The sequence below is a fragment of the Pinus tabuliformis genome, chromosome 6, assembly GCF_031772625.1.
Source record: "Pinus tabuliformis cultivar Carrire ecotype Pingquan chromosome 6, CPIR1, whole genome shotgun sequence".
In the NCBI taxonomy this organism is placed as follows: domain Eukaryota; kingdom Viridiplantae; phylum Streptophyta; class Pinopsida; order Pinales; family Pinaceae; genus Pinus; species Pinus tabuliformis.
In genome coordinates this window covers 1,008,873,851-1,008,898,067 of record NC_142292.1, presented here as the reverse complement: position 1 = coordinate 1,008,898,067, position 24,217 = coordinate 1,008,873,851, and the positions used below count along the sequence as shown (strand labels likewise).

Below are 24,217 nucleotides of genomic sequence, written 5' to 3'. Positions count from 1 at the left end.
TTTTGACAAGAGATCTAAAAGCCATTCAAGTTGTTGACTTCAATGGCTCTTTTTTCAACAATGCTCTGATACCATGTTGATTTTTCTACAAGAGCACAATATTTTTTGCCATATAATTACTACCTAATGATTTTCGCACAATATTCTTATGCCACTGATATTGTATGTTCCTTTTTTCTGGTATTCTTTATGACATGGTTAGGATGGACTTTCAAGTTGGGGGCAGACAAGTCACAGGTGCAGGTTGGTGTCATCAGCGGGCCCAAGGGATTTTGGAGGGGTTTTAAGGAGCTTCTATGAGGTCTGTTGACATTCACTTGGTATATTCCATCATCTGCACAATTTGCCTTTTGTTCTGGCGCATTCCAACAACTTTCAGAAAACAAAGTTAATATTGGGCCTAACTCAATTAATTACGCTTCAGGTGGCATTCCAGGAGGAGAACACCTTAGCATAGTAGCTCGTTGGAACCAGAACGAGAATATCTACATGATGGGATGGTTAGATGTGAGTTTCAGTGACTTGAGGAGACATGGTGGCCAATTTACCCTTTTCCCGCATTAAAAAGAATGTTCTAATTAAAATAAAAGAGGGAAAAGTGCTCCATGATTATAATAATAATAAAATAGGAGGTTCTAGAGGGGTCGATCAGATCTATAAAAGAGGAGGAGGAGGCCATTGGAGGACATCTTGGATTTGATATCGTTTCTTGTAAGAGAGGTTGAGAACCCGGTTCTCTACTACATTGGTAGTCCTACGACGGAAACGCTCGGGTGATTTAGTGAGATTGGGCGAGTACCCATCTCCCCTTGGTGAGTTCATCCAATACTCATAGGAGAGCTTAGCAGTGGCAGTTCAATTCAGTTTTGGTGGAGGGCTTGCGCAACATTGGAGCAGATCCTTGAGGCCAATTCTATCTTAGCTATTTTTGTTATTCCAGCATGTAAAACCCCAGTTTATAGATTATAATAAAGGCTGAGAATTATTTTTGCTCATTGTATGATTGAATTACATGCATTCTCTTGTTCTGCTTACATGACAATATTCTTTTTATGAATGAAATTTTTGAGTTGGAATTTCAAGAAAACCCCAAATTGTTCCATTTGGGACATTACAGTGGTATCAAAGCTGGTTTTCTTGCCAGCGTGAGGGTTTTTATTACAGTTCGACCCAAAACTGATCAATTTTGAAAAGAATCTAGGGATCGATCTTAAACTATGATGCAATGTGAAGAGCAAATCCTGTTTTTTTAAGGATTGCGTTGACCACATTTCCAGGATTGAATTTATCCTATTGGAGGAAGTAAGTTTGTTGAGGTTGAATACACCAGTTTGAAGGGGCCGAGATTGCTTCCCTAAGAAATCGAATTTATACAATTTTCTTGGGCTAAAATATACGTTGATTTTATAAAAGTCGCCTTCCTGTACTGTTGACTAAAGCAGACCAAAGGTTGTGCACAAATTCATGGTCCGTGTTCGTGGAACGAGGAGATCATTCATGGAATCGTCAATATAGTCAAGGGACAAAAAATAAGAACGACTTGCACTTTGCAGTAGCTCTTGATCACACAACGAGGATCACAATTTTAAGTGAAGGGGTCGAGCATGAAATTGTTGGGGAAATCTGAAGTTCGTAATTCTTGGGCGGTAGTTTCGATCTTATGCAAGTCGAATGTGCACGCTACAGATCAGGAAGCCGTGAAAATCAACGATGTGCCAATTTCGTTTTCTACAAGCGAAGTCACATGTTATAAATTGTTGGGTCGGATAATTCTTAATAGGGGCTGATATCGACTGACTCTACCGATTATTGCACGTGTCCTTATCACGTGGAGTAAGTTCGGAAGCACCATGCACGTGAAAGACCGATCAAATCAAACAACTACAAAGTCATTTGTTTGATAAGGTAAAGTCAAAGGAAGCAGCAGATCGTGGCCGCTAAGAGATCTAGTTGCTAATACGAAGTATTCCAGCTTGAATATTGGACCAACTATGCCGCAGTTGGGTAGCTCTAGAACCTACAAGGAAATCACGACTAAAGAAAGAACATATTTGTCGACAGGTAGGAGACAGTACGCATATATAAAATTTAGCAGAGCGCATGGGAAGAGGCTAAAATTGCTTGCGCTGAGCATTGAATATTGGTGATTAGGCAAGTTATATCGTGGCTCCATTCCTTGGTTAGCTAAAAGGTTGATTGTTTGGCCAGAGTGCGGGTGCGCATGTAACGTGGGTTGAAGGTGTAAAAGAAGAGCACGATCTCTATTGTGTGAACAAAGATATAAAGGCGAAGCATAATCTCTATGGTCAAACCGATTTAGAGCTTTATATACTGTTGCAGAGGTCTCGTACAACTGGGTTGTTCCCTATGGTGCCCAAATTATTTTGAAGGAGGCCGTATCATCTCATTTGCCAAAATGTGATTGTCAGTGAACCGGGTTGGAATATTTGGAAGCTGAATTATTGGGCTACGACGAGAACTCTGGGAGGACCATATTATTTCAGAGGAATTGGAATCCGAGTTTACTATGTTTTGGAGGCCAATCATTTGTTTACAAGTTGCTGAGCGAATCAAGCACTTCCCTGAGCAATTTAACTTGGTCAAACTCTTCAACAAAGACAAATAAGCAACTAGACCTATCCCTGTCAGTTTCTAGTGAAGATCAAGGTTTCCTGGGCATGCTTACTCCAACTTGTATCATTGAGTTGCCTACTCAACAGTGCAGCTTATATGGGATACTGGATGACACATTTATTTCATTGTGGACTCTCTGCGTATTTGAGATTGGGTATGCTTATTTGGTGTGGAAAGATTATCTTGAACAATTGGTGGTATCCCACTATTGGCTTAGGCATTTACAACCATTATTGGTGCTTCTATTCACCAATATTTATAATCTCAGTTCTCCTTTTTATGCTGGAGCATATTTGCCACTGTATATTTTTACGGTAATCCACAATTTCCAGGTTGTCCACAGTACACATGTTTATTAGTGAATGGTATTAATTTTGTTTGTTGAATGTTATAGTGGTTGCTGGTGAGGATATGGTTGCATTCCTGTACCATTGTGTCTTTTAAAACAAAACCAAACACTCACGAAAAAACAGTGACAATTTCTAGAAAGAATGGGAATATGATAGCAAAACAAGGCCATGATTCTAATATGTACTTTGAAAGGTCACTAGAAATCATTGAGGGCATCCTCAAGGAGCTTGATCAACAACTTAAACCCGCAAGCAACATTACCACTTTGGATCAGCAGAATAACAAACCCTTCTCAAAGGGGGTCTATGCCATTCTTCAAAAAGAATAACCAAAGGATGTGTAGAAGGGGCAAGAAATATGACACAATATCTTTTCACTTGGGACATATATGAAACACATGAGGGTCACAGTGAAAGCCCTTTTCAAACTAGATGAACTAGATGCATTTCTTTTCGAAGTGAACGAATTAGAAGGGAAGAGAATAATTTGGGCTCTCAAACGAGCTATGCTTGCTCTCATACAATACAAGTTCTTGGGGGAACTTTGTGAAGGGGTTAGACTTCTAGTTGCATCCTGTCTCAGTAACATTATGAGGTTGACCACACCTATACCTCCTTACAGTGATGACATAATGAGGAGAGTCTTCAGACTGATAGTAGAGACCTTTCGGGATTTGGATAACAGTGAGGGTCCTACTTTTGGGAAGAAGCTTGAGATTCTAAAAGCCATGGCCCTGGTTAGATCTTATGACATCATGCTTGATTTGGGGTGTGATGACTTGATCCATCAGATGTTCCAATGTTTCTTTAGCATTAAGAAACATCACCCTGACACGGTCAAAGCAAACATGTTGTCCATTTTGTCTTCAGTTATGGGAGATCGTGATGCCATTTGTAGGGAGTTGCGGGCTAGATTGTTGACCATTTGGAGGAGAGAACAACTGGTTTCACCTGTTGCTTATGAACTGGCCGAAAGGTTGGTTGAGCAAAACATTGGACTGTTCAGGAGACAAAGGACTAGAGAGGAGCTGCTCAGGTTTGGTGGGTCATGCAACAAGAATGAGATGAGGAGGAAGGTACTTTGCTTCATTTTCAAGGGACCTTGGGGACCTGACCACTCATGCTTGAGTGACACTAAGGAGATAACTGAGGTAGAGCAGGCGGAGATTCCATTTAACCCTCAGGGCAAGGATTTTTCTTTGGACGAGTCCATGGGTTCATATGAGGATGCCTCCGAGGACCATGAGTCATGTAGAGATGTTGACAACAGGCTAGATCTATATGATGAGTAGATAGTGGACCCCATGGGAGACATTCAGGGTGATGAGTCATCCACGGTGATTCAGCATGAGCAACATATGGTGGAGCATGAGTCAACTGAGGAGGACGATGGGCACAATATGCATGATGAGCCTTTTGGGGCAAGGCAGTTGGAGGTTCATATTGAGCTCGTGATGGAGGAGGTTGAGCAGCCACCCTTGGGGTGAGCCATTGATGAGGAGCAGACAGATGTACAAACAACTAGCAGGGTGGCAGTATTTACAGAGACTTGCCCTCGGGAGGTGTTGAAGGTTGACAGGGTAGTTTTGCAGGTGACGAGTAGACCAGAGGAGTATGGAACTTTCAGATAGATGAGAGAGGATCTTCTAGAGATGGTGGTGCACCCATATTTGGGCCTACCCACTGATGAGGTGCCAATAGGTGTAGTGGCAACCAACAGAGCTACAGTGTTTCTAGGCAGCAACCCTCTCCAGGAGTACATAGACAGGGTGTGCAACACAGTTTGGCCACTCGTACCCATTGTAGGGAGAGAGGTAGGGTTCTCTCAGTGGATATTATCGATTGACCAGGTAGAGCAACATGAGTTGAGTGTGGACCAGCATCAACATAGTAGACTTGTTCCTTACACTGAAGTCCATGCCTTAGATTGGCGGGAGATCATGAGTTGGTATCCTTTTGAAGGAGTATCAACCCTAGTCCGGGGCACAATACAACAGGGGCGCTTAGATGAGGGGGTTACTACATGTTTTAATGGGTAGTGGGTAGTGGGGTGTGGACCGACAGTTCATCAATATTTCTGTAGCACTAGCCCAACATTAACAGAGAGGGGTTGACCTCGGCCTATGCCAGAGGCGAGATTGGAGAGAGTTAATGATTTATGCAACAACAATTATAGCCGGACACATAGCACGTTCTGAGCCATGGGGCTTGGGCGATGATTGGCCATGGTGGCATTGGGATCTAGGAGGATTGATTGATGACATGTACAGTGGGAGATCAGTATGGGATCCAGACATTAAGGGGTCCATTCATGATGGGTTGACACAGAGGCAGAGCATCACCTAGTGGTTCGTATGGGATCTGGGCATTAGGTCTCAGTTGCATTGGGCCACCAGAATGGTCCACAGGTTTAGATTGCTTGAGGGCAAGCAATCTTGGGGCGGGAGGATTTGTAATGTTCCTTTTTTTGGTGTTCCTTATGACATGGTTAGGATGGACTTTCAGAGTTGGGGGCAGACAGGTCACAGGTGCAGGTTGGTGTCATCAGCGGGCCCAAGGGCTTTTGGAGGGGTTTTGAGGAGTTTCTATGAGGTTTGATGGCATTCGCTTGGTATATTCCATCATCCGCACAATTTGCCTTTTGTTCAAGCGCATTCCAACAACTTTAAGAAAACATAGTTATTATTGGGCCTAACTCAATTAATTACGCTTAAGGTGGCATTCTGGGAGGAATACTTGACAAAACACCTTAGCGTAATAGCTTGTTGGAATTGGATCGAGAAGATCTACATGATGGGATGGCTAGATGTGAGTCTCAGTGACTTGAGGAGACATGGTTGCCAATTTACCCTTTTCCCGCATTAAACAGAGTATTTTAATTAAAATAAAAGAGGGAAAAGTGCTCCATGATTATAATAATAATAAAATAGGTGGTTCTAGAGGGGTCCATTAGATCTTTAAAAGAGGAGGAGGAGGCCATTGGAGGAAATCTTGGATTTGATATTGTTTCTTGTATGAGAGGTTGAGAACTTGGTTCTCTACTACATTGGTAGCCCTAGGACGGAAACCCTCGGGTGATTTAGTGAGATTGGGCGAGTACCCATCTCCCCTTGGCGAGTTCATCCAGAATTCGCAGGAGAGCTTAGCAGTGGCAGTTCTGTTAAATTTTGGTGGAGGGCCCGTGTAGCATTGGAGCATATCCTTGAGGCTAGTTCTAGCTCAGCTATCTCAGCTTTTTTTGTTATTCCAGCATGTAAAACCCTAGTTTATAGATTATAATAAAAGCTGAGAATTATTTCTGCTCATTGTATGATTGAATTACATGCATTCTCTTGTTCTGTTTACATGGCAATCTTCTGTTTATGAATGGAATTTTTATTTGAAGAATTTTTGAGTTGGAATTTCAAGAAAACCCCAAATATTTCTATTTGGGACATTACACATATCATTGAGCAATTACACTTCAGAAAATATTAATAGAAAATGCAGTGGAAACAATAAATATTATAGAAAGACAACCATGCACAATAGACACAATATTTTTTCCTTGGGAAACCCAACCTTTGGGAGAAAACCCAACAACTTTTCTTTTAGGAGAAATTATTCTTCAGCAAGGTTTACAAATTCAAACTGTCTATAAATCTATGCCAATATCCAATTCAAAATACCATTCAAACTTGGTCAAACTCCAACAAATCAATGCTGGTCGAACAATTAATTTTCCACCCTGCGGCCTAAAGCCCTATGACCTTGTGGTTGCATAACACCTTTATTCAACCCTCCAAATTGCTGCCTCGGCCCTCGACCCCCCTTTCAACCATAGAAGCTCAACCTTTTTTGCTTGTTGGCTGCGGCTCCTTGCTAATTTTCCTTGGCTCTCCACAAACTTTATGCTTTGCTGTGACTTCTTTCTTACTAGCTCTACACACGAGAATAGTCCTTCTCGCTCCTCGTCGGTGAAGAAAATGAAATGTCACATCATCTATATATACTAGTTGATTGGGGGTAAAATTAACCAAGAGACACACCCTTTCATGTGCTTGGTTGGCTTGGTGTCTCTCAATATATATATATATATATAGTCCTTCTCGCTCCTCGTTGGTGAAGAAAATGAAATGTCACATCATCTATATATACTAGTTGATTGGGGTAAAATTAACCAAGGGACACACCCTTTCATGTGCTTGGTTGGCTTGGTGCCTCTCAATATATATATATATATATATATATATATATATAGGCTGACTTGGACACCTCTTTAGCATGCGGGAATACCTCTCAATGCTACACAAAAATCAACAGGATAAGGGGTGATCAAGATGATTGACTGATCTTGACTGTAAACTTTTTCCGTCACCTTACCGAGGGGTTAGTCTTTAGCCCTAGTCCAGTGGAACCTCCTCTAGGGCCTTGGGGTTGTAGGAGGGGCACTACTTGTAATACTTGGATTGAAATAGCATGTCCATCACCCTTTCCATACTTAACATCTTTAATCTTTGAACATTCCTTTGTACTTGCTCAGTCCTTCAGGTTAATTGTCATTGGTTCATTGTGGTTTGGCACTCACACATCCTTGAATGGGGCCTGAAAACTTTTCCATGGAGGTTGATGCAACTAAAAGAATGAAAAAGCATAAGATGGTGACAATAAAAAAAGGAAAAAAAAAAGTTTAGATGCAAAAGATGGTTGGGACAAAAGTTGGTGCGTGGGAAAAAGCCTAACATGAGCTCCACCCTTTTATTAACCATCACCTAGTTCTTGAGCACTTGATGCTCCATCTCATCTTAAGGAACCCTTGCATGTCCCATTGATGATGAGTGAGAGACTGCCTCATCTTGAAGGGTAAAATAAATGCTATATTATGAAGAGCAAGCTTTGATCCTTGAGCAATGCACCATTAAAAGCATTATCCAAATGAAGTAAAAGGTGCATCAAAGGGGTGGTAAAAGCAAGTCGAGGAAAGGGGTAACTCATGCCTTAGTTTTACTTGGGAGTGGGAGCGAAAGCGGGGAGCGGGAGCGAAAACGGGTGCGGGAGCGACATTTTCAAAAGCTCCCGGTTTGGGAGCGAATCCTAGTGCGTTTTATATATATATATATATATATATATATTTATATTTTGATACATATATGTCAACAAAAACATGTAGAATGATGAATTAGATATAAAAAACATAAAAAAAAACATAGATTGAACCATATAACAACAATCATCTAGAAGTTATAATCTTCATCAACCACGTCCACAAGTTAGTAACATAGTAACATACAACATATTGAGTGTCATGATTCATCAATCTTAAAGTTTCAAGCTTTCAAAATTCAATATATAACATTTATTGTCATTGATCACCAAAGTTGTACTTGTAAGCTAAGTGTAACCATTACAACAAATAATATCTAACATGAAATGAAATGTTATAAAATGAAATGAAACAACTTTCAACTTTCATGAGGCATCATATTCATAATTCATTACTAATGAGTTATAATTGCCAACTTCCAACTTAAATTGTCATATATTGTTTAAAAAAATATCATAATAAATATGAAAGAGTCAATAGTTATAAAAACTACTAGAAACTAGAAAAGACAAGTAAATCTATTATCTATTGCTTATGCTTGGGCCTCTTGCCACCACGAGAAATGTTTTATTTTTTAGTCTTGTTGGAAAATCAGGGTCTTAGTCATTAATATCACCCTCTAAGCATTAATATCCAGAGGTATCTTTGTCATTACCTCTATATCTGTATAGGGATCTTTGTCATTAATATCACCCTCTAAGCATTAACATAAGATAGAAAAAAGCATAGCATGTCAAGTCAAGATTTTGTCTGAGTGATGCGTACATTTTTAGGAGGGTCACGATAGAGGAGTCCGACAACCAATGTCACTAACATCAAGGTACATAGAGGGGTTGGTGCTCTTGATTAATTATAAGTTCCATACCCTAATACATGACAAAATTCAATGGAAACATTGCAATCTTGAAATCTTGAAAAATTGATAAGTCTGCTGGATTTTGAATGAAATCTAAAATTCTACTTTCTCCATATGAAATCCAATGAGGTCATTTTATGGTAATGTTAAAAATTTAAGTAGAAGGATGAAAATGAAGATCAAGGAGAATGTAACTTTTACTTTAAAAATTTAACATTACCATGAATTGCATATCAATACTAGGGCCATAGACTTGATCATTAAGTTGCCCCACTCAAAACTTATTTGTTTCTTTGAAAAAAAATTGCATTTGGAACATCATTGCATTTTTTTTTTTGCAAAAAAGGCAAATCGCTCTCGGAAAGGTAGGGAGCGCACTCCTGAAAAGGCAGGGAGCGTTTTTTTAGGGAGCGCGCTCCCTTTTCCGGAGCGTGCTCCCGACCCGCTCCTAAGTCGCTCTCGCCTAGAGCGCGGATTGGGAGCGGGATCGATGGTGGGGGGGGAGGCGCTCCCCCGCAACACTAATATGGAGAAAATAGAATTTCATATCCTATTCAAAATTCAGCAAACTTAACAGTTTTCAGGAATTCAGGATCAATGGGATTGTAGCATTTCATTAGATTATATGATGTATGAAGGGATGTGATTAGCAATTAATCAAGAGCGCCAAGCCCTATATGTACCCTAGTGTTGGTGGTGTTAATTGTTGAACTCCTTTGTCATGCCCTTAGCAAAAATCTACCTTTCAATCAAGTCAAAATCATCGATCAAGCATGTTAAGATTTTTCTACCATATTTTAAGTCTTGGATTAGGTAGTTTGATCAAAATTGGGCAATGGTGACTAATATCCCTAGACAATCGAGGTAGAGGCAAAGGCTAGACAAGGGGAGAAGAATCTAGATTCTAGATGGTTGATGCATCTAAATGGTTGATGCTCGAATAATTAATCATTAATGTACAATGGATGTCATATCTATTTTTATTTATGTAAAAATATGCATGCTTCCATATCTTCTACAACTAATTTGGTATTTTGGATGTTTTTTTAATATAAAAAAATATTAATAAAAAAATAAAAAAAAAAATAAAAATTATATATATGGTAGACACATTTGAGATGCTTTGGTTCCTAGATTTTTGGGAAATGATGCTTCCACGTCCCCGCTTTCGAAAATCGTCCCTGCTTCGTGCAACATTGGCTTGACCTACTTCAATGAGCAAGAAACTCGTTGACAAATAATATAAAAATAATATTTTTTGTTGTTGAATAAATACAAATATCAAAAGTACATTTATGAAGACCGAACCTAGTTACACGTTCTTCAACAGGGAGAGGGGTAGAGGCATTAAGGAAAAAACAAAACAAATTGAGTTTGAAGTCCGAGTTGCCGCCTTTTTTCCCCGCAAACCCGAACCGACCGAATTAGTGTCTGGCTCGGCAGGTTCGATAACGAACTGGCCATGGGACCGGTTTTTCTACCTAGCCGACCTGGGCAGGGGTATAGCTCGGTCAACTAGGCCGAATCTGATTCGGACTAGCCTAGTTTTAAAACACCGAGAGAAATACAATAGGCTAGGTCAGGCTCTTTAAGAGAGGCTGAAATCCACAAGTGTGATGATGAAAAATGAAAAGAAGTGATCCTCCTTTTATAGGAGGTCTATCACCTCTAATAATCCACTAAAAGCCCCTAAAACAAGTTTAATTTTGAGTAGACACAAAGTAAATGGGTTACAAGCCAACCCAATAGCTCAACAAATAAAATATGTCAATAAATGCCCACAGGTGTGAGTCGTGAGCCCTTAATAAGCATGACATCATGCCCTTTTAGGACTCAAAATGCTCCAAAGGTGCATTGGAAGGGCTAAATGAGTCTCCAAGCATCATGATCAACCATCAATTTGAGGAAAGGACCTCAAATCAAGCCTCAAAGCATCTCCATGTGTCCAAAAGCCAACTCTAGGTGCCCTATGTCATCTCTATGGGTGCCATGTAGACAATATGGTGTACTCTCTCTCCTGTCTTGGGGCTCCATCAAGTACAACAAGCCCTCCCCAATCATCCAGAGGCATAATCAACCTCATATGGGCTCTGGATCAAGGCATTCCCATCAAGTAGTGTCAAGGCCAGCCTAGTGGCATGTTGGATCCACTGGTACATCATCAAGAATCCTCAATGCTAAGCAAGATAAGCACAGTGTTCTAGAATTTGAGGGTGCTCTGCTGTGTCCATCAATTGCCAAGATCATCTAAGTGCCCAACACTCTACCGAATAAGGGCACCATTGCATTTGCAGGTTCATCATGCTCTCCAGAAGTGTAGTATGGCATGGGCATCATGTGGAGTAGGAGTGGAATAATATGCCCTTAAGCCCACAACTGCTCAAAACCACCCTGAAAAACCATCTCAAACTCAATTGAAAGCAACCATTCATTAGAGACAATAACTGTAGATGCATCTAAGTGAAACATACTTAATTGTTAATGGCATAATAATACTTCAAACCAGGATCACCTTCAAATATCTAACTAGACCAAGTCACGTAAAAGTGTTCCCTACCTTTGTAGAGGTGGTTAGGTAATCAACCTTATCAAGTGCTTCCAACCCCCAAGGGAAGATGGCATTCCCAAGGTCAATCCTTCAATCCATAAGTATTACTGAGAATAGGTGGGAACAAATGGGGAATGACTTAATGGCCAAGTGCCATGGTCAAGGGACTATCTAATGAGAATCCACATCCTTAGAGTATAGATGTAATGGAGGGAGCAATCATGGACGCAGAGTCCATATGAAGTCCAATGAGGCTGGAACCACTCTCAAACATCTTGAGTCGTTTCATCGTAATGTTAAAAATTTAAGTAAAAGGAAGAAAATAAAAAATAAAGGAGAATGTCACTTTTACTTTAGGAATTTAACATTACCATGAGGGAGCATCTAGGAAGCATCTAAGCAACATCAAGGGAGCACCTTGGGAGCGTTTGAGAAGCCCCAACCCAACTTAAGTCAAAGAAAAAATGAAATAAAATATTTAGAACCCTATGAAACCCTGTGGAACCGCCTGTCTCCCTTCGGATCTGCTTGGGATCTGTGCTCAATCCACCGTGGATCTGAGGAGGATCTGTCGTTGGATCTGCGGTTCAGAAATCCGAAACGGTGGTTCGGGTTGACACGGTTCCGAATGTCAGGAACCGTCTTCGTTGGCCCGATTTGCGGTTCTGAAACTCTGAATTGCGGATCGCCCACGGATTAGTACGGGTCGCGGATCTTGGTTTGGATCCTTGGGGGGGGTTCGTGCAACACTGGGTCAAGCACATGGTTAAGTGCTACTAGGAAGTCAAAAGGTCAATGTGTTTATATAAGACCCTTAGAGGGCATGTTACACTATGTATAAGGTCAAAGGAATATCTCCAAGACAAGTGCAAGTCCTCTCCATGCAACATTGTTCTCCAAAAGAAGCAAAACGAGGAAAATAATGAAGATATGGTCAGGTCGGCCTAAAGACAGAATGTCGGCCTAGAGGAGGGATAGTCCTCTATATATAGAGGCTGTCCACTCCCTGATAAAGTTAACAACGCAAGCTCTGAAAACAACGAAGAGATAAGCCGAGAAAAGGAAGGAGAAGCAAGTCTAAAGGGTCCCGAAAAGTGCAGCGAAGGAAGGAGGAAGCTCAGCGAAGGTAGAGGACTGTTTCTAGGGCTAGAAACAGTCACACGTGCGAAGAGAAGGAGGATAGATTGCATATATAACAACAAGAGCATTTTAGTGCAAATTCATTAGTGTTTGGGCTAGATATTAGGCCTACAAGGCCTCCCAAGTCAAGTGAAGAAGTCTCTCTCTCTAGTGAATGTGAAAGGACCCTAATTCACTAAGGGTAACCTCCACACATGGGAAAACTAGGGCAACAGAGCAACATTACAGTCATACACCCATACCTCAAGAAGGATCTTGTTTGGTCAACAAAAAGAAGTCTACTTGAGCAAAGGGTAAAAGAGGAACATCTCATCTAGAAGGCTCACTCAAGGAAGGTCTATCTTTAGATAAGAAACAAAGAAGAAGGACAGAGTGCTGGGGAGCAAAGTGCTGGGAGGAGGAAGTCTATGTGCCAGGGAACCAAGTGCAGAAAAGAGGAAGGACTTGACTTGTGCTTGAAGGACACCCTAGTCAAAGGTCTAGGGTTTGGCAGTGATCAATAAGAAGCTTCAATAAGAGAAACTTACCGAAGGGTTTTCCTCTCTAAGAGAGAGAGGTTTTGGCCCTGGTAGAGAGCCAACATCTGTGTTCTTGCCTTTATGTTTTTGGTAGCAGTTTGATGAAACACACACACTAATACTAAAAAGAAGATCAAGCTAAGATAATTGTAAAAGTGCTTCACAAATTGTTATCAAGTCGAGAAGAATCACACTATATAGAATTGCCCTAGATTCTTCAACACTTCCAAGCCTATAAAAGTGTCCCAACCCCCTCACATTTACTCACAACTATCTCATTGCATTTGTGTGAGCATTTGTGAGGAGTTTGTGAAGAGTTGGAGTTGGTTTTTGGAGCAATAGTGAGGAGGAGCCATGGGTTTCCCCATTTGACTCTGATTCAGAGTCTGAGCCAGATGATCTTGCATTGTTTAGCAGTAGTGACTAGTGATGTTTTGTTGTAGAGGCCATTTAGAGCCTCCTTGGTTATGTGTTTTTGTTTTGATCTCTATATATTACATGTATTGGACAATGCACTGGGTGCCATTTTGATATAATAGATATATTCATGAGCATACTTTGATCATATGTTGTCTTCTCTCTACATTCTAATGCTTTGAGTTTGGAAACATGAATGAAAATCTTTCAAAATATATTTTTTCATAAAAAATAAATATTTAATGTATTTTTTACAACGATTGAGTAATGGAAATCAACTAGGGCGAGTCGAAGTCGGAGTCAAAGTTGACCCTTGGCCAGTTCCGAATTCGAGTCGGAGTTTTAAAACTATGATTTCTCTACATGAGGAGATGTGATCTTATGTGGATTTTTTTCTATTGAGGACTAGTTTTTGTGTTCAAGACATCTTTTTGGGATTGAAAGAAGGCATGTTCTTGGAAAATTTGTGAGTATTTACAACATATCTTTTATGGTTTTACATGTAATGAAATATTGCTAGGGTTTTTACTTGTTCCTTGTCTAATTGCAAATTTTTATTGGAAATTCTTGGTAAGTTGTTGCATGTTTAATCCATTTTCCTTGAACTACTTAGAAAACCTCCTACTAAGCATTATTTTAGTCAATATCCCCCCTTATAAGAAGATAGCTAGGGTTAGAAAGTGAAAACAAGGGCTTTTCCCTTTACTCTATGCAAACTTTTGATATCTCTATGGTTTAAATCCCTAACACTCCATCACCTAAGTAGGGAAAAGTCACTAGGATCCCATTGGTGATCAAAACTCTTCAAAACTTTTAGCTTTTATTCCTCTCTCACTTTTTCAACCCTTCAAGGCAAGCCACTAGGGCTAGAGCAAGGGCTGAATTCAACTAGGGCTTGAAATATTGTAATGTTGGAGCTGATTTGGCATTATATCTATTATCACCTTGCTTGACCTCATAGTTTCAAAATATAGCATATTGCATGGTGAAAAGTGCTTCATTAGGGTTGACGTCATCAACCTTAGGCAATTTAGGACCTCATAAAACCCTAGTTCTACACAAGGCTTCAACTTAGGGCTGATTGAAGGTTTACCATTCCTTATTGTTGATCATACCTTTAAAGTAAACCTTTTCTTTATGCATATATGCCTAGATTCTCTCTCATTGAATCATATCTTGGAACACTAGGCCTCAATTATTCTCTTCTCTCAACTTAATTTATGGTACATTGCTCCTTGACATGCAGATTTGTACCTTATTCCAAATAGGAAGTCCTTTGATTAAGCAACTCATATCAACTTGAACTTGTTGACTTTGAAGACCTTTTAGGTGATATATATAAAAAAACCTCTCGTGTGGTGAAATTCCACGAAAGGGCAGGAGATGGAGTGTTAAGGTGACAATGGAAACCATCTTATTGTCGTGTCTTAATTTGGCTCTTTCTTTGTATGGCATTTCAAAAAGCTTGCTAGATTTTGAGGCAACAATCCCCATGGATTTTGTTACATTAGCCCATTCGTTAGGGGTTCCCATTGGCTCCTTATTTGTATGATCTGATGGTTGATCCTCTAGGCTACTTGTCGGAGTCTACTCCCACTGTAGGGTAGGTTTGATTCATTTGATTGTTGGATGTTTTTGAGATGGTTAACAACTTTGTCGATGACTCTATTCTCTTTGAGTGCTGAACAAGGATTGATTGATGGAGCTGTTGCTTGCTTGGACGTGTTTTGTGTTGATTCAAGTTCTATGGTTAGTGATCATAAGACAGACTATTAGTTGGTTGGGTTGTATGTACCATCAGATTGGATTCTTGAAGCTTAGACTTATATTTGTCTCAAGGTCATTGTGCGGTATTTGGCTACCCCTTCTGGGGTTGGCTTTGTGACTAGTAGTTATGTGGGAACTGTGTCTTTAGAGGCATTAAAGCAAGTTGTATGTTTGGCATCATAAGGACTACCTCTTTGTTGGGAAGTTCGTTGTTGTTGGATGCATTCTTTAGGCTTCACATGTCTATTATGCCTCTTGGTTCCCTAACAAGACTCAATGTTAGAGTAGTTAAAGTGTTGCGAACATCGTGATTTTATTACGATGTTTTGAAAAAATAGCAAGCTTTTCAAGAGAAGGATTTTATCGAACGATGTTATCGAAGATATTTTCAATTTCAAAAAATCGCGATCTGATCGTTAAAAATCGAAGGGGCGGAAAACAATGAACTTTTAAAGCTAAATTCGTTTTTTTTGCTCATTTTGCAGACAGAGAGCAAGAGTGAGAGCTAAGGAGGAGGAGAACTCATCTACAAGGCTAAGAGAGGAGAAAAGTGAAGGAATTTAGTATCCCAAGCAAAAAAAAAAATTAAGTTTGGACCAAGTTCTTCAGCAGAGCATGGTTTTCAGGTATGGGCATCAAATTTGGCCACTTTTGTTTTTTGTTTTTTGTTTTTCCTTGGGTTTCTATTACCCATTTATTTTCCACGATTTTTGTTTGGATTTGAGTGTGTTCTTTTTTTTTCATTTTTGTTGCATTTAGTGGAGAGGGTTTTTTTGGTAAAAAATGCAAAATCTTGATTGTTAGTTTTATTTGTTTAATTTTTTCTTGTGCCCTAGTTTTTTTCCATCATTTTTGTTTGGGTTTGAATGTGTATTTTTTGCCATTATTGTTGCATTGAGTTGAAGTTTTTTTTTGGTTGTCAAAAATTCAAAATCTTGTATGTAAATTTTAATTTCATTTGTTTAACTTGCAATTCTTCTTGTGCCTTAGGTTCAAACTTCAAACTTCAATCTTGCATTAAAATTCAAGATTCAACAAAGTTACAAACATGTTAAGGAAATTGGACCCTTTGTGGGAATTTGGTGAACTTGATGGAGGGTTTGAAAGATCAAAGTTGACTTGCAAGTTATGTGGGCATCATATGATAGGGGGTATACAAATTGAAGTATCACCTTGCACAAATTCTTGGACATGAGGTAGGGCCTTGCTCAAATACAAATCCAGAAATCATCCGAAGAGCCCTCAAATCATTGGAAGAAATAGAGACAACCAAATTGTCCAAGGCAACTTTGAAGAGTCAAATAGCAGGGAGTAGAGTGTCAGGATTGGGAGGTGACTGTGAGAGTGGTACTGGTTCTACTTCACCATCAACATCTACACCCAACCCTGTAGCTACCTCATCATTTTTTGTTCCTAGAACCACACTTGGTGCACAACCATCTATCTCATTAGTTATTAAAAAAAGGGAGAAGGAAGAAACTGACAAGCTGTTAGACAAGTTTCTTCTTTGGAGTTATATTCCTTTCAGTGTTGCCAGGAACAATCCATTTTTTTAGCCTACGGTTGATGCTATTGTTATTGTTGGCTCAGGGTACAAAGTCCCTTCATATAATGACTTTAAAGGGTGCATTCTTCAAAATGAAAAGGTTGAATACACTAAGAGATTGGAGGAGGTTAGGGAATCATGGGGACACAGAGGATGCACTGTGGTGTCAGATGGTTGGACCGATTAAAAAGGTAGAAGCCTTATTAACTTCTTGGTTAATTGTCCCAAGGGGACAATGTTTATGAAATCTGTTGATGCATCTGCACATATCAAAGATGCACGATTATTATGTGATTTGTTGGATGTGCATTCAAGAAGTGGGTCCACAACATATTGTCCAAGTCATAACGGACAATGCTGCAAATAATGTTGTTGCTGGCAAGATGCTTATGGAGAGACATCCTAACTTATTTTGGACACATTGTGCTGCACACTGCATTGATGTGATGTTGGAGGACATAAGAAAAATTCCTTTTGTCAAGGATATTGTTGAATCATCAAAAAGCGTTACAAAATTTATATATAATCATGCATCTGTGCTTCATTTGATGAGAACATTCACCAACAACAAGGAGTTGGTGCATCCTTCCATTACACGGTTTACCACTAGTTTCATATCTCTTCAATCCCTCTTGAATTCTATGTGGGATGTGAAGAGAATGTTTCTTTCAGAGGAGTGACGTGTTTTAGCGTATAGCTACAAACCAGAGGGAGAGGCCATATGCAGGTTAGTTCAATACCAGGAAAGCTTCTGGGCGGGAGTGTAGGAGGTGTGTAGCATTACTGAACCTTTGGTAAAGGTTCTTCGATTAGTTGATGGAGACAAGCTTGCAATGGGCTACTTGTATGAGGCTATGAATAGGGCCAGGGAATCCATTCAGAGCTACTATGATGATAAGGGGGATGAGGGGTTTGAGAAATAACGACTCCTATGGGAAGTGATTGATGAGCGATGGAACAATACACTCCATCATCCCGTTCATGTTGCAGGGGTTTTCCTGAACCCCACATTTTCTTATTCATGTGGTTTCTTATTTGATGCTGAGGTCATGGATGGATTCTTCACTTGTGTTTAGAGGATGGTGCCATCTCCAGCAGAACGTGCAGAAATATCCAAAGAAATGGAGATATACAAGATGGCAAGTGGCACATTTAGCTTTGACATGGATGTTGTGGATAAGAAGACAAAAATGCCAGGTAAGATTTAGCTTGTTTCAAATTTCATTGTCTCTTCAAGTTCATACTTTGCTTCAACTTTTGAATTTCATTTTTTTCTTTATTTTTATCTTATTTGTTGTAGATGCATGGTGGAGAAGCTATGGTGGTAGGTACCAATCCCCAAAGGGTTGCCATTCGAGTGCTCGGCCAAACATGTAGCTCTTTAGGATGTGAGCGCAACTGGAGTATATTTGAAAAAATACACACCAAGAAGCGCAATAGGTTAAAAATTAAAATATTCCAAATTTCCAATTAATTTTTTGAATTCATTAAATAATAATTTTTTATAATTATTAATTTATTAATTTATGACCCTTGTACAGGTTGAAGTCCCAACGACTTAATGACATGGTCTACGTCTACTACAATCTTCGATTGTGGGGGAGGCAACTTGAGAGGACAGCTGATGTGGAGGCCATCTCATTGGATGGGATTGACACCACTGCTGCATGGAGGGTTGAGGCCGAGAGGCCTTTCATGGAGTCGGCCCCTGATTGGTTAGAGCAGGAGGTAGTGGAGGGGGTAGAGGAGGAGGAGGTGACACCACCTACCCTTGTCACTAGTAGAGGATGTGGTCTACCTCCCATAGCTCCTAGTTTTTCAACTTTTAGAGCACAACAGAGTCCACTGCCAGCCCCATCGCCTTATTCATCTAGAGGGAAAGCTGTTACATTTTCTCGCAAGAGGGGCAAAGGAAATTAGTAGTATTAGTTATTTGGTTCATTTCGTTGTATTTGACATTATGACTCATGATATGAGATACAATATTATAATTTTTGTTGATATTTTGAGGCTGAGTTGGGACTCATGGCTTAGTATTTAGGACATGATTCACTGTTATGTGTGATGTAGCACTAGACATGATATTACACATCTTATATATTATTTCTCTTTTCATATTTATGTGTCAATGCATTTATTTTATGTTGTGGATGCTTTAGATATTAAAAAAATTGAAAAAAATGAATATTTTTGTTTTTGCTGATTTATTGCCGATTTTTACAATTTTTTCCGGTTTCGGACCCTGATTGATTTAATCCCGATTGCGATGTTCGCAACATTGGAGTAGATTCTATTATCATACTTGTGGTATAAGTATGGTGGCTAGAGGGGTTTTCCATTGGTGCCTTGGGATGTTTGTACTATGCCGAAGGGTGTAGGGTGCCTTAGTTTGATTGATGTCATGATTCATGATAGTGTTCTTGTGGCCATGTGGATGATGAGATCTATAGAAGTGTTGACTCTACAAATTCTAGTTCGGCTCTGGGTGATGATTCCTTAGCAACTTGGTTATGTTGGAGGGGATTTTGGTTTATGTGACATTATCTCTTCTTCCCATTGTCTCTTCTTCTTGATTGTTTTGGTCTTCAGTTCCCTTATTTTCCAAAGTATTTAGTCAGCTTGGAGGGCTATTGTAAATATGGGACATTGGCATTAGGAGGGTAGTATAGCAAGATGGGATCTAGCTAGTCGTCCCACTAGGAGCCAGAGAGTTCTAAGCAATGTTATCAAAATTGGACCAGTCGATTCCAAAACCAAGAACTATACCAGAACTGTTTAAAAACCAAACCAAAAACTGATCAATCAAAATATACATTAAATATTCAACTTTTGAGAAGAAAATATATTTATGTGCATCCATATGAATCCATACCATTATACACAAATATGCAAAGTTTCTCATATATATAGCAAGGGTGCATATGACCAAAATAACACTCAGTGCATTTTATCTCTAAACCAAAAATACAAAAACAAAGAGGCTCTAAATGGCCTTAGAGTCTAGAAAAAAACATGCTCCGACAAATCACAACATATCATCGAAATCATTGCCTATATTAGTATATTGGGATCCTGATCATCAGTATGACCGTCTAAGCATTAAAATAATATAGAGAAAGCTTAACATGTCAAATCAGCGATTTTGCTGGAGTGAAGATTACATTTTAACTAGGGCCATGATAGAGGAGTTGAACAATGAATGCCACCAACATTGAGGTACATAGACGGCTTGGTGCCCTTGATTAAATGCTAGTTCCATACCCTCATGCATGACAAAATTCAATGGAAATATTGCAATCCTGTCAATGCTGAAATCCTGAAAAATGTTAGTCTGCTGAATTTTGAATTAAGTAAAAGAATGAAAATGAAAAATTAAGGATTAAATGAAAGAATTTAACATTACCATTTTTTACATAGCATTAGCAAGGTCCTAGGGTTGAGTATAGGCTGCCCCAGTCATAAATTATCGTTTTCTTTTAAAATAAAATTGATTTTGTTGGTCCTAAGTCATGTCCTACTAAACTGGCGAGTTCTGTGAAAAAAGGCTGGTTCAGCACCAAACCAGCCTTTTCCATTTAATTTGGTGCCACTAGTCGGATCGGTTAGGGCATGTAAATCGTTGAATCAACCAGTTCAACCAGCTCCTAGTGGTTCTGTTAACATTAGTTCTAAGGTCTAGTGTTCTGAAGATGCCTCGTTTTTAGGCTCACATATTAAGTAAGAAAGGCATTTTCTTTTGGAGTGATATGTGGGATTCATCCACTCATGGTTTGAAGGAGTGGCACTTTCTTGCTCAAGATTATGGGTTGATTGCCTATTGTCATCCTTTTATATGGAGGAGAGGAGACTTATTCTGTAGTTTAAGTTGTGGAGTTTCGGTTTGTCGTTTTTCCAGTATGACTCTGAATGTTTGTATTTGATGCGTCCTTTATGTGAGATTAGTGTCCCTATTAGTGTCCATTGATGTAGAGAATATATGGGTGCATGAACTTCACAATGTGTGGTCTAAACTTCTTATAAGCTGCGAGTTTTTGCTTGGTTGGTGATATATCAGGGGATCCCACCCAAAGGCCTGGTTGGCCAAGAATGTCTTCAGATGGGCTATGTCCTGTTTGTCACTGCTTAGAGACTAGAGTTTATTTTCTAGGAGTGTTTGTTTTCCAAATGTTGCTCGAGTTATTTTGAGGATAAAAATTCAGTTCTTCTTCCCGGCAGGTTGCATTGGTGTAATGCCATTTTTGGAGATGGCTGTTTATTGATCAGACTTTCTCTTTGAAATGACATTGCTTGCAGATTTCAGTATTATTTGTCCTTTGGAAAGTCGGATGTAAGTCTGTATTTGAGAATGAAAGTAGCTTGCTGTCTGCTTTTTCCTCTGTGGCGGAATGAGATACGTTATCATCTCCTGGCTAATGGTGTTCTGTTGACCAAGAATGCCCAATCTCTTGATCCCACAGTTTATTCTGTTTTTATTTCAGCTTTAGTTGCTCTCCAGGAGAGGTTATGTTGTCAATTATATATATACCCTTCCACTTTTTGCATTGCTGTTTATAAATATTTTTATGTAAATATAAGATATGCATTTTTTTTTTTCCATTAAGGATGAATTGCTGTTTTTAATAGAAGTTTCGAGCTGGACTATACTTTAGTATGTAAAGACTATTATCTAAATGTTTCATTCCTGCTAGTCTGATTTATTTTTCTAAGCACAGTTGTCTGGCTCCAGTAGATGCTGTTAAAGCCTTAGTTTTATATGGCTGATAGGTTGTATCTTATCTTGCAGGGTTTGATTCGAAAACATTGATAATTGTTCACATTACTCCCAGCTATGCAGATGTTCAGGAGACAATCTCTTCTCTTAGTTTTGCAGCTAGAGTTCGAAACATTGAATTAAGCCTTGGAAGCCGTGACACGATAAAGAAGTGGAGAGATGTGGTACTTTTACTGACTCATCCTTTTATATGCCTCTTTCATTTGATAAGTCTCTCAACATTATTATCAAGTCATTCATGTGGCATTTTTCTAAGAGGCATTAAATACTTTTAAATCTAAATGTTTTGGAAATGGTTGTGTTTGAATTTTCCGTAATCACTCAATCTTATCTGTGCATATGCATAATTCGATTCTCTTCTTTTTGTAAACCAATGAACGTGTCACACACACATGAAAGATTGGAAAATAATAAATTTCTTAAATTAATATCAACGATAAAATGTTATGGTGATTTATAATATGCATCTTATTTTTGCTGATATTCATCCTGCAAACATTGAGGGAACAGACATGATTAACACATGTTGAAAATATTTTCAATTTTTAGTGCAAATATATTTTGTGACAAATATTATACCACACTGGGGAAACATGCCTTCCACACTTGTAAAAATATTTCCCTGAAAGGGAGATGTGGGGAAACATTTCTGCATGTGCACCCCACACCCTCGGAGCATGATGTGGGGTATGTCACCATGGAACACTGATAATTCAATACATAGCTAACAGTGGTGTGGTCTAGCGGCAAGTTGTGAGGTGATTGAATTTGTATTGACCAATGCTACATTTATCGTTATCAACAATTTATAGCTGGGGGTCCAAAATTTAAATTATCGGCAATATTTTGGAAAATATCAGAAATTATTGAAAACTTAAAAAGTACAAAAGTAATAATTTTTTTTCATTTTTTTCAACTTCTAAACAACATCAACATCAAATAACTGTATTGCGACATAAGAACGAAAATAAATTTTGTATTTAAGATGTATTTAAGGGTTTATTTTGTATTAACCCTTCATAGTATAGATTTCAGTTTATTTTCTCAGATCTGTTGCGATGAACTGTCCACTGGAATATCCACGGAAGTTTACAGATCAGTGGAGGTGGCAGGGTGGGCTGGGGTGAAGAAATCTGTTGACTCAAGTGAGGAAAAGATAAAGAAAGTTTATGTTAAAAAAGCCACAAGCAAACTTTGCTTACTGAAGTCAAACGATTAAAACCGAAGAAGGTATCTAGTTCCAAAGTTGAAAAGCAATTTGTTAATAAAAAATGTTTACAGACCTAGATGAATTAAAATAATCATTTTTTTCCTATTGGTAACATTTTATCGACTGACAATACAACTAAAATATTTGATGGAAATATTGATACAAGTTAATGTTAATCAAGCTTGTCCTAAGATTGAGTTCAAGAAGATTTGTTTTTTTCATTAAAATCTTATTGTCACCCTAATTATCTTTGTTTATGTTGCAAAGAATCAGAACTCGAAGACGGCATCTTAAAGAAGACATACTTGGAGTCATACTAAGGAAAGTTCCATCCCAAAATCTTCTCAAGGGATAATTCCAATAAAAGTCAACCTAGGATAGAATAATGCTTCTAAAATGCATCAGTTTTGGTTGGAGCTTTGACACACGTTTCATTTTGTTTTCTTTTGCGTTTTGAGGATGAATCCTTCCTAGGGAAGGCATGTAATCTACCTAATCTACATATTGAATTATGACAGGTCACACCTTTTAGAATAGCTGTCTCTTATGTTGTATAAATATGACGGTCTTCTTGACTGCATACAAGTGTTTGTAACATTTAAATTCTTAATAGTAATTGTTGTACTGGACAATATGTATTATGGACTAGTACCATTTCTATTGAATGCCTTCGTTATCCTATGTTTTACTGCAAGGCATGTGATAATGAGAGAATTTTCTCTTAAAGGAAATAAAGGTATTGATTTTCTCTAAGGAGCTCCTCATAATAAGAGAAGATAACTTTATTAATGTCTGACAAATGACATTAATTAGGTGAGTAATACTAAAAGGTGCATCTACGAGGAAGAGACAACTAATAACTTGGTGAAAGTAGTTGTTATATGCACCAGAATATAGTGGAAAGCTACACAAATAGTTGAACGTAAATGAATTTTCTGCCAGTTAGAACATAGAAGTAGCCTTGATAGTGGTTAAGCTGGAGCCATTGGCCTAGCCCAATCATGAAAACTTCTTTGTTTTATTAAGTCTGTGATCTCTAATACATCTTCTATATGGCACATATTATCTTATTTTCATTCATACAAAGCTTTTTGTAAATTTCTGACATTAGTACATTTTTTTTCTCTTTGTTTTCTGGAATTGATGAGCTAAAGCACAAATTCAATCTCTTGATGTGGTGTAAAAGGCAAACGAAGCTCGCAAAGAATTGTATGAAAAGGAGAAGGAAGTTTCTGAGCTAAGCTTGGAGGTTATCGGGTTGAAAAAGGCACTTCAAGAGGCAGATGACCAGTGCCTTCTCTTATTCAATGAAGTTCAAAAGGCCTGGAAAGTTGCGTTCACATTACAGACAGATCTGAAGGTGTGTGACTTTGCTTT

The 24,217-nt window shown here is 38.8% G+C and overlaps 1 protein-coding gene across 2 annotated transcripts in view; it reads left to right on the top strand.

The window, feature by feature from the left end:
• The window catches only part of LOC149262413 (kinesin-like protein KIN-14L), a 310,043-nt gene that overhangs the window by 54,980 nt on the left and 230,846 nt on the right, over window positions 1-24,217 (top strand). For both annotated transcript variants that reach the window (XM_089424447.1, XM_089424441.1), the window contains exons 7-8: window positions 21,643-21,794; window positions 24,027-24,200. In XM_089424447.1, coding sequence (XP_089280573.1) covers window positions 21,643-21,794; window positions 24,027-24,200 — 326 coding nt within the window. The remainder of the gene's footprint in view (window positions 1-21,642; window positions 21,795-24,026; window positions 24,201-24,217) is intronic.